Below are 10,725 nucleotides of genomic sequence, written 5' to 3'. Positions count from 1 at the left end.
TATTGTAATCTGATCAGTAAGCCAATAAAAAGTGTCATTTTGCTTGACTACTCACTCACTAAAAGAATCTATTATTCAATGTAATGCACATATAGAATGTATTCGCTGCATCGAATACATATACTGCGTGCACATTTGTGCACTTTATTGACTTAAAGCATTGTGTAATATATTTTAAAAGGAGTTTTTATAAAGAAGATTAGGAGGATGTCAACAGATCAACAAAGAATCACGCTTGCTTTTATTTTAGACTCATATACGTAAAGTAAAATGCTTTCATCTCAACTGTATTAATATCTCCGGATCCTTGTGAGCACCAGGAACCCGCAAACGTGTGCGGTAAAAGGTTTACTTCTTTACGGTCTTTGTCCGTCCTTAACATCAGCTAAGTATCAATGCCAAGGCGTAAAGCATGACATATTTCAACAGTATTGAATTACAAGTCAAACTGCAGAAACAAAAAAAGCGCCAGAGACAGATTTTGGCTTAATACTTTGAAAAATGCAGACTATTTAAACGACGCACACTAGATATTAATCTCGAGCGATTTCTTTATCTACTTTAATGTCGTCTACAGTATCTACAGTAATGTCGTCATCATTACGAGAAGCTATGAATTCAAAAAAATAAATGGCCCAACCTTTTCCAGTTTATGAAACTATAAAGAGCATCCAGGATTCTCAACTTAGTAAACTTATGATGATACACGTTAAGGGTCAGGTCTGTGTGACAGAGTGTGTCTGCCAAACGATATTGAAATCGTTGTTTTTTTCCCCCTACCACTAAGCTTTAAATACAACATACCTTTGATCACGGAGACAGACTTGCATAGCTGTTTCTGTGCCCGATTGTTAACAGCTTATGTTGTTGACGAAATTTTTCGCCCTGTTTAACCCCGCACAAAAAGAAGCACCATGGTGGCAGATAAAAGTACCGATTTAACACTGTTCTTGTGTATCAGTTTACAGAAGAAAGTCTCTTAAACGTGGGACACTCCTATTAGGGTAGACCCGCTATCAATAAAGCAAAGAGCTCTCTGAGGCATAGCACATCAGCACATAAATAACTGAAACCAAAGGTGGTTCTTCACAGTGATGCTTTAAGTGAACCAATTTTGACTCCATAAAATAACATCTGTATGAAGTTGTCAATATTTACATTCCTAACACATTCCATAAATAACCATAAACAGATGATAGCGGCGTTTTCTTGATTTTAAACGGAGTCTTCTTTCGCAGAAAACACAGTCCAAGTTCAGGTTATCTTGTTCTGTCAGCATCCTGCTAGGTAGCCATTACTATACATGAAGCATTTGTTTAGTCAAAATATTACAGACCTTTTCAAAGTCCAAAAGAACCAATGCCACATGCAGAAAACCTTTTATAGAATGAAATGGTTATTGAAATGTCGGTTCTGTTATTCGAGGAATCACACAACCCAATAAAGAAAGATTTAAAACAATTCATTTTAAAAGGGAAGAATGGCTCAGAATTGTGTAATATTTTAAACTAATACCCTTTAAAGAGAGAACTATGAGAGAGACAATGAAATCTTAACTGTTTAAAAGTGTTCTGTACTTAACGTTCCACCATCAACTATACAAAATTCAGCAGACTATTAAACTGCAAGAACGTTTGTAACATTATCGGCTTTATTAACAGATACCCATGTAAACCAGTTCAGTTAAAAAAATATTATATTTATTTAAAACACAACTTTGCAGAAAATTTAAATACATTTTTCTTCACACAAAACTACGTTAACAATATAATGCTAACTTTTAAGGCAGTATACAGTCCACTGTACAGCTGAGCAGCGTTATGATTTATATCAGATGAACCCAAACCCCCAGGAAGTCGTGTAAATGTTCCCAGAATGGAATGCCCAGAATTAAATTGCAGAACTTTCTAATTTTTCACACTTTCAGCTTTCACAGTTGTTCGGTCTTTAAATGGCTGTTAACAATGCGCCATACTGTCTCCTAAATCTGTCATCTGCTAAGAGAGTTGTAATAGTAATCATAAGCCGGAGCTTTATAAAGACTGTCCTACTTCAGAATTGTATTAAACTTCAGTTTCCTCACGGCTGTAAATCAAATTGTTAACTCTAAAGTGACTCGACAAGGAGACGTTCAAACTATTACTTTGATTGGCGTGGTAATAGCCCAGTCTGTTGTTGGTCTGGTGAGGATTTTCGACATACAACGTGTTATGAGTCGGCGAATATGTCGAATTGAGTCCAGTCAAGGTGTCTCTCCCCTGCACCAAATCGCCAAGAAGTCCTCCTGAAAGCTGTCTATTGTTGATGGCATTATTTCCAGTCATCACGGACGTCATGCTTGAGACGAAGTTATTGAAGCAAGGGCTGGGCTCCATAATTGGGGACGGGGATGACTTGGGATCTCTTACGGTCCCTGGAGAGCCCTGCAGGTCCGGAGGCGAGGGCTCCATCAGGATGGACGTGTCTGCACTTTTAAGTGGGCTGTCATCGGGCTTGCTGGACACCCTGTTGGCGTTCGTGCCATTTACATCCGCTCTTCTTTTCCTCTTTCTTCTGAAATTGCCGTTGTCAAACATTTTTTCGCAGTTAGGGTCCAAAGTCCAATAGTTTCCTTTACCTAGAAGAGACATTTACATATTTAAATTCTCAAGCATGAGTAATTACATTAAGTTTTAAAAGCATACAAAGTATCCCGTGTCCGTTTTTTTACTTATGGTAGAAATAACAGATCATTATAAATCAATGTTCTGAATCGGCTTTATCACATTCGTGTTCAAAGGCTGCCGAAGCCCAGCCTTAAAGAGGTGAACCGAGCAGGAACCTTCCCTGGAAAAGGAGGCCACGTCCTTTTCAATACCCGCTCACGCACAACAGTACTAATTCAGGCCGGGTTGGAAATGGTTTTGATACTTTTTATAATGATGAAGGCTAATAAACAGATTGTGACGATGTAAAATTTATGAACCCATAGTTTCGATCTAATCACAAATTTTAAGTCACAGATTTGATTTATATCAGGGGCGTGGTGGCGCAATCACTTGAGATTCTGCTTTACGGCCATTGCCACCCGTGTTGGACCTACAAGATGTGTTCGTGTCCCTGTGGGGTTTTCTGGGTTGTATATATTCTCAGCCAGGCCTGAGTGTGTCCTACAATCAGAAGTTGTTCAGGCTTTCTGCCTGATGAAGCAAGGAGACGCGACGAGCTCCTGCAAAGCTATAATGGATAATATTATGGGTAATAAGCGCCTTGAGCAAAGGTAAGGCGCTATATAAATAAATGTATTATTATTATTAATTTACTTCAAAAATTGATATGGGTATATATTAATTTACTTCAAAAATTGATATGGGTATATATGAATATGTGTTAGTTTTATTATTGTATTCATAAACAAGCAAAATCATTCAGCATTTTCTCTTGACATTCACATTCTGACATTTGTCCTCTACTTACCAGGATCATCTTCATCTCTCGCCACTTTCTTAAAACAGTCATTTAAAGAAAGGTTGTGTCTGATAGAGTTTTGCCAGCCAGCTTTGCTCTTTTTGTAAAAGGGAAAGTTGTCAGCCACATACTGATAAATTTGACTGAGAGTTAATTTCTTGTCTTGCGCGTTTTGAATTGCCATCGCTATGAGCGCAGAATAAGAATACGGAGGTCTGACCATCTTAAACAGTTCCTGCTGACTTGAAAGAGACAACCAACTCAGATCAGCACCACCAAAACCAGCTGGGGGTAGAAACTGTCTCTGGTTCGCCCCATAGCTCGACGGTATGTAAGTCGCTCCATTTGCCCCAGACAAATAAGGTGACGAGTTGATTGCGGGGCCGTTAAGCCACAGGTAAGGGTTGGCTGTGTGCGAGGAATATTCACTCAGTCCGTAACCTGATGGGTGAGTCGAGGGTCGCTGCGAGTGATGGTGTAGGTTCTGCTGGTACATGCTGAGGTTGTCGCAGTAAACTGCCATGTCCAAGAAGTCCTGTGCGTTGTGGTGTTGGAGAGGGGCGGTTTGTGGGTTAGGCGGCTGTTGCCCGAAAGCATTCATAATCCAGGCTAAAGAATGGAAGGCGAAGGATGCTTATCAGTCAGCATCAGGCAGCCGTTCTTCTCGAGGCTCTTTATCTGCCCCAGTCTGTCTTCAGAATGCGCCCAGAGCGGTGGCTCGGCCCTTTTAAACATTCGCAGGCAAAACCAAAGAACAGGTAGCTCTGGGAGGGCAACACCCCTCTGCAAGACAGCCTTAACTCGCCAGCGACGACTGTCTCCACATGCGGGGATCTTTTGAAATTTACCTCGTTAAACCCACCTTTTTCCAGATTAGATTTGTAACTGATAACTACTGTGCACGGCCATTACGGGTTTAAAAGGAGAATGTGTCTGTAATTTGCTTAGAAACTCGTAAAAGAGTAGTTGCAGGCTGTGGGGAGTTGAAGTCAATGGTTAAATTAATTACTCACGCGGCTTTATTAAAAATATTGAATTGCATTGGTTATTTATATTAACTGCTTTATCACTTTACTGTGGCAAATTATACAATGCTTTATTTTTCAATCCATTGTCAAATTCACTTTTACTACCCAATTATGATCATTTAAATTATGGCACACATTTTTAAGTAAAATTTACTGCTTGGAAGTTTACATATATTTTATTAAAATGCTTGTAACATTCCAAAAAGTTTTTGAAAAACAAACAAACTTTGATTTAACCTTACGCGTGTGATAATAACTTTCGCGGTTAGCTTCATTTATTCAAAATGTGGTTTCCTATGAAGAAACGCAACCAGAGTTTCCTCATCTTTGGGCAAATCCACAAATCAGATATAATACATAAATGCAATTCTCTGCGAACTGTAAACACGACAATGTTTTTATTTACTGCATTTTAATTAGCTCGTATTAATAATATAACGCAAGGTCGTTGTAGTAGGAGAATGGCCCTCTTACACTGTTACAAATAAAGGAGCAGTGTGGTTCTTCAGAAAAATTGCATATGTGAACCGTTATTGGTATCGAAAAGACTTATCCGGAGGTTCGAGAAAGAACCTTCATTTATTTAGATCTTTAGCAGGCTCCTTACAGTAAATAACCATTAGTAGATGGTGACAGATTTCAAGTATCAATGAGTGATGATTTTAAAAGGACTCTTGCTGCATGTATACTGAATAACAAGTCTTTTCTTAATCTGTTAGCGTAATAGGCAGCCTACCATAAAATGAAAATGTCAGGGTTTTTTTCCCCCTACATATTAGGAGGTTTTCAAAGCACAAAATGAAATTGTGCTTGTTTAAGCGACTGTTCTACGAGGAGTTACACCACCTATAGTAAACCACTATAAAATGCCGTTAAAGAACCATTCGCCAGTGTCAATGCAAATTGGATTTCTATTGTCTTTTTATTATTCGTTACAACTGATTGTAATGTGACACACATATATTTCAAATGCAACATATATACATCTTTTAATGTGCCTTACGAAACAGAAACTTCCTCATAACATTTGAAATCTTCAGCGAATTGTAAGTTGTGGTTTTCTTCCTACACATGTGCCGTCCGTCCTTAATTATACTAATGCTTAAACAATGTTAAAATCAACTTACTCTGACTCTTAACATCTTTTTTTTTCAGATGCAATTACATTATTTATGACAAAAATCAATATGAAATTTTATAATACGATATTCTGTATGTCTTGTTTATCACTTCAAGGTCACCACGTACGCATATCTTAAGAAAAATGATTTACTCAGTAGACAAACGTAATCATTTGTATGGTTAATCATAAAGGAAATTTCTACGTATTGATTATGTACTGTAATGAACAAAACACGTGTTTTATGTTGCAAGCAGTAAATCATTGACTTCAATAATCATGAGTTATATTAGGAAAATGAACAGTTGTGTCAGTGTGTTGGGGATGTTCTTAAAATGACATGCTGGCATCTTAATATTGTAAGACTCCCAGCCAACCTAATTAATGATTAAAGGGGCACTAATGTGAGGCAATTATTTTTACTTTGTTAAGTTAAAATTATATTGAGGTCTTGTTCTTTTTTTCTCACATATAATTATTTTTGCAGCTCACAAATTTTTATCTTTCTTGTAACGAAGTGCCTTCAGAAGTATGACTGACTAATCCTCAGTTATGTATTCACGCATCCACGATCAAACAGCATGCAGCTGAGACTCGGCGGCCAGTCGCTTGCTTTTATAGCCTAACTTTCCATGGTGGTGATCACATCCTCAAACCCTCGGTAGTTTCCTACAGAAGGAGAAGGGAAAATAGAGAAGTCCTGTAACTTGTTCGGGTAGGAAAAGACATAAAACAACCAACCAACTGGTTTCCGCTCTTTAAAGAAGACGCGTGTGTTCTTTCTTTCTTATTTATTTTTTTACAAACAGATTCAACAAAACTTAAAGTGAAGAAAATGACGCCTAAATTTGCCAGCAAGAAGGCAGACAAAATGTCACTTTTATTTAAAAGGGATACACATTATGCAAGCTATTCTAAAGAGTAACTACAGCACGTGCGTACAAATACATCAGTAATGCAAGCGTTTTATTTTTACATACGTGAAGTTAACCAAGGTAGATACCTATAGGAAATACCATTTTATGTATAGAAAACATGTGCATTGGTTTAAAATTCATTTTTATATATACGATGGAAAAGCTAGCTGTTGCACCTTCTGTCGCACATCGATGGACTCCTGCTTTGATTGCGTCTACGATCCAAAGTTACTAAAAGATCATTTTTAATGACAAAGAAAGCAATCTAAAAATCTGTAATTGCACCACTTTATAAAAGATATTGCCTTCGGAAAGTATTCAGACTATTTCATTTTTAACACGCTGCTTAACCATCTGGTAAAAATGGAATAAATTCGTTTTATTCCCCCTCATCAAACAATACGTAATATCCCATAGTAAACTGGGCCACAGAATTACAGAATTGTAGCAGTATGCTTCTGTTGAATTACGTATATTAACTATTTCCAATTTACATAAATTTCCTGAATGTTCACATGCCAACCTTAACAGCACTACAAATCAGTAGGTAATAATAAACTGTAAAGGTACTAAAAATCGTGATAATATACGTTACTCAGCCTAATAACTCCATCCATGCCTCAGTGTAATACAACCTTTTCTATAATCTAATAGTAATATGACAAGCAGTTCAGCTGCTAATCATTTAATCATCAGAAATTATTGCAGACATAGATTAGCAAACAATCTTTGCAGACATTCATTTCTGTACATTATGACTTCACTATTTGACGGATTATTTTAAATTATGTGGTGGAGAAGTAAAGGTTGCTTTTGTGATATTGGGTGTGTTACAGATGCACCGGTCTGTCGAAACAAAAACCCAGCATAAATCAAATTTCATAATATAATAAAAATAATTAGGTTATTTGCCATCTTTACATTTTTGCTGCCTACAGTGCAAAGGTGTGGAAGCAATCAGCAGCAATTTTGGTGAGGTTGCTCAGGGGGCGTTCCTTATGCAAATGTAGTCACTTCATGCAAATTTAGAATTCTGTGCCGTTGTGACTTACATCAATACAACAATGATTCATTAGGCTTATACAATGAAACAATTCATCTATATTGACAGCAAAAACAATGCTTAAATGTAAGGTTATGTACTGTAAGTGTATCTATATCTAAAATAATTGTTTTAACCATTACAAGTTTTGACTGTGAAAATGTATAGTTAATGAAATATTATATTTTCAGGACTTTTGTACAGTGTATTCACCTTATTTCCCCACAATTTACATCAAGTTAATTTCTGAAGATCCCCAAAGTTCTCCTCCTGTCCACCTCATTACTTGGTCACTTAATCCTCATGTTTGTGTTTAATGAATGCTTTCTAATGTTTGTATGATATGAAACAAGTTTCCATCAGTGTCCCTGTAGGCAAGATTTGACTTTAAAATATCATTTTACCAAATACAGGTAAAATGGTATGAAAATGCACAAACTGAAAATGTCCTAGAATACACCTTGGATCAGTTGAAATGCAGTTTTACAGTAATTTGCTGTCTCATGACAGAAGATGACTTAGTTTTGCTGTTATTACATTTAATTTATTTGTGAAAAATTACATTTAACTCCTCTGAAGTGCTGGTAATGTTTTACATTGCAAAATATCAAAGCAAAAAAAGGACTTTTGGATTTTTTCTAAATTTATTGAAAATAACAAACTGAAATATCCCAGTGACACAAGTATTCAGACTCACAAGTATGCAGGCACATTTGATGTCAGTTACATCTTGGAGTCTTCTTGGGTATGACAAGCTTCACATACCTGGATTTATAGATTTTCTGCAATTCCACTCTACAGATCAAGTTAAGTTATATTGGGTAGAGACTGTCAGTGGAGAGTTTATTCCAGTCTCTTCAGACATGTTTGCTTGGGTCCAAGTCTTTTTCTGTCTGAGCTACACAAGAACATTCAGAGAGTTCACTCTAACCCACTCCTGTGTTGTTTTTGCTTTGTGTTTAGGATTATTGTCCTGTCGGAAGGTGAACCTTTAGCCCAGTCTGAGATACAGAGTGTCATTAAGGATGTCTCTGTGTTTCCCTCAGCCCTGACTCATGTCACAGTCCTTGCAGCTGAAAAATAGCTCCACAGCTTGATGGTGTCACCATCATGCTTCACCACTGGAGAGGTATTGTGCTGGTGATGAGTGGTGCATGGTTTCCTCCAGACAGAACACTTAGAATTATTGACAAGCGGTTTAATCTTGGTTTCATCAGACCAGACAATTTTGTTTCTCATAGTCTGAGAGTCATTTACATTCCTTTTTGCAAACTGCAAGTGGACTATCGTGTAATCTTCTCATTTTAATAATAATAATAATTCATTACATTTATATAGCGCTTTTCTCAGTACTCAAAGTGCTATCCACACAGGGAGGACCTGGGAAGCGAACCAAAAATCTTCCACAGTCTCCTTACTGCAAAGCAGCAGCACTACCACTGCTCCACCTTGTCATAAAAGCCAGATTAGTTGAGGGTTGCAATGCTGGTTGTTCTAGTGGAAGTTACCCCCATCTCCACACAGGTTCTCAGAAGCTCAGCTGAGTTACCATCTCTGTCACTTCTTTCACCAAGAACCTTCTCCCCGATTGTTGAATCTGGCCATCTAGGAAGAGTCGTAGTTGTTCCAAATGTATTCCATTTATGAATTATGGAGGTCACTGTGGTCTTGGGAACCTTTAATAGTGCAGGAGTTTACTGTAGCCTTCCCCAGATTGGTGCCTTAAAAAAATCCTGTCTGTAAGTTGTGGGACCTTCTATAGAAAATTAGTTGTGTGCCTGTCCTTTCCATGTTCAATGAATTGAATTTTCCACGGGTTGACACTGAAGAAGGTGCAGACAAATCTCAACAATAATCGATAGAATGGGATGAAGTTGCGCCAAATTTTAAATGTCATAGTAAAGGTATCTGAATATTTGTATCAATGTGAAACTTCATTTTTAAATATTAATGTGCTGTTTGAAAAATGACAAAATGTAAAAAAAATGAAGTGGCAGTTGTAGTGGAAGTATCAAGTGCAAGCCCTGGACAAGCCCTGGATGGGGTGCCAGTCACTCACACACTCTTAGGGGCCAATTAAGAATCTCCCATGCATGTCTATGGTATGTTGGTGGAAAACTAACCACTACGGTGCCCAAATTATTAACTTCAAATGTGTCTATTTTGAAATTTTCTGTAATTTACCTGTGTGGTTATAAGAAAACTAATTAACAGAAAGATCCAAAAATGTCTTTTAAAGGCAAACATTACTGTCTGAAAATAAAATTTCTTTGTAAACGTTTGCATATCGCAGATTATATTTTTGTTGTTATTGTTGTAATTGTGGCGTTATTGCCTTGTGTTTATAACCTCAACACAAATGCACAACAAACATGTAAATTATCAGTCAAAAAAGACGTTTGTTCTCCTGATGTAGTGTTTTACAAAAAGCTAAACTGAAGCTTTTTGGCGTCATCTTGTGGTTATTAAGAGCACTACCATTTATCTAGAAACTGCAATGATTTGTTTGTGTTAAAACAATCACCTTTCTGCAAAACACTTGTTATGATTTAAATGAGAAGTTCTTTTTGACCACATAAATGTTTAGTTTTAGTGCCACCTATTTGCTTACCCATTTGAGTTATATTTTTTTTTCTCTGAAGTGAGGGAAATTGGGTGTTGCAGATTATTCACCACTCACTCTCAAAAATGTAATTGTTTTTAAATTTACACATTCATTTATAAAAAATGAAAGTTAAGACAAAGCTACAATGAACTTACTTTTACTGGTGTATTTTGTTCACCAGGGCAAGTTAGCTTAAGCATATGTTGGCATTTGGTCTGTATATGTAATGAACAATGTAAATGTTTCCATAAGTTTATGATGAATGTAAACTCTCTGCAACTAGTGCCGAGTCCACTTTGACACCTAAATCCTTCTCATAAGATGTACTCTCGATTTTCAGACCATCCATTGTGTATTCAAACCTAACATTTTTACTTCCTATGTGTAATACTTTACATTAACTAACACTAAACTTCATCTGCCACAAATCTGCCCAAGCCTGTATGCTATCCAAGTCCTTTTGTAATGATATAATGAATTCCAAATTATCTGCTAATTTACCTGTTTTAGTATCATCTGCAAACTTAACCAGCTTGTTACTTATATTCCTATCTAAATCATTTATA

At 36.8% G+C, this 10,725-nt stretch overlaps 1 protein-coding gene across 1 annotated transcript; it reads right to left on the bottom strand.

The window, feature by feature from the left end:
- Positions 1 to 1,723: 1,723 nt before the first annotated feature.
- foxi1 (forkhead box i1) lies at positions 1,724 to 4,246 on the bottom strand. Its single transcript, XM_039742041.1, has 2 exons — positions 3,457 to 4,246; positions 1,724 to 2,617 (listed from the first exon to the last, which is right to left on the bottom strand). Exons 1-2 carry the CDS (start codon positions 4,046 to 4,048, stop codon positions 2,064 to 2,066), a joined length of 1,146 nt encoding a protein of 381 aa, XP_039597975.1. The 5' UTR covers positions 4,049 to 4,246; the 3' UTR covers positions 1,724 to 2,063.
- Between the last annotated feature and the right edge of the window lie 6,479 nt (positions 4,247 to 10,725).

The sequence above is a fragment of the Polypterus senegalus genome, chromosome 1 (assembly GCF_016835505.1).
Source record: "Polypterus senegalus isolate Bchr_013 chromosome 1, ASM1683550v1, whole genome shotgun sequence".
NCBI lineage: Eukaryota > Metazoa > Chordata > Cladistia > Polypteriformes > Polypteridae > Polypterus > Polypterus senegalus.
This window is presented reverse-complemented; position numbering and strand designations above follow the sequence as displayed.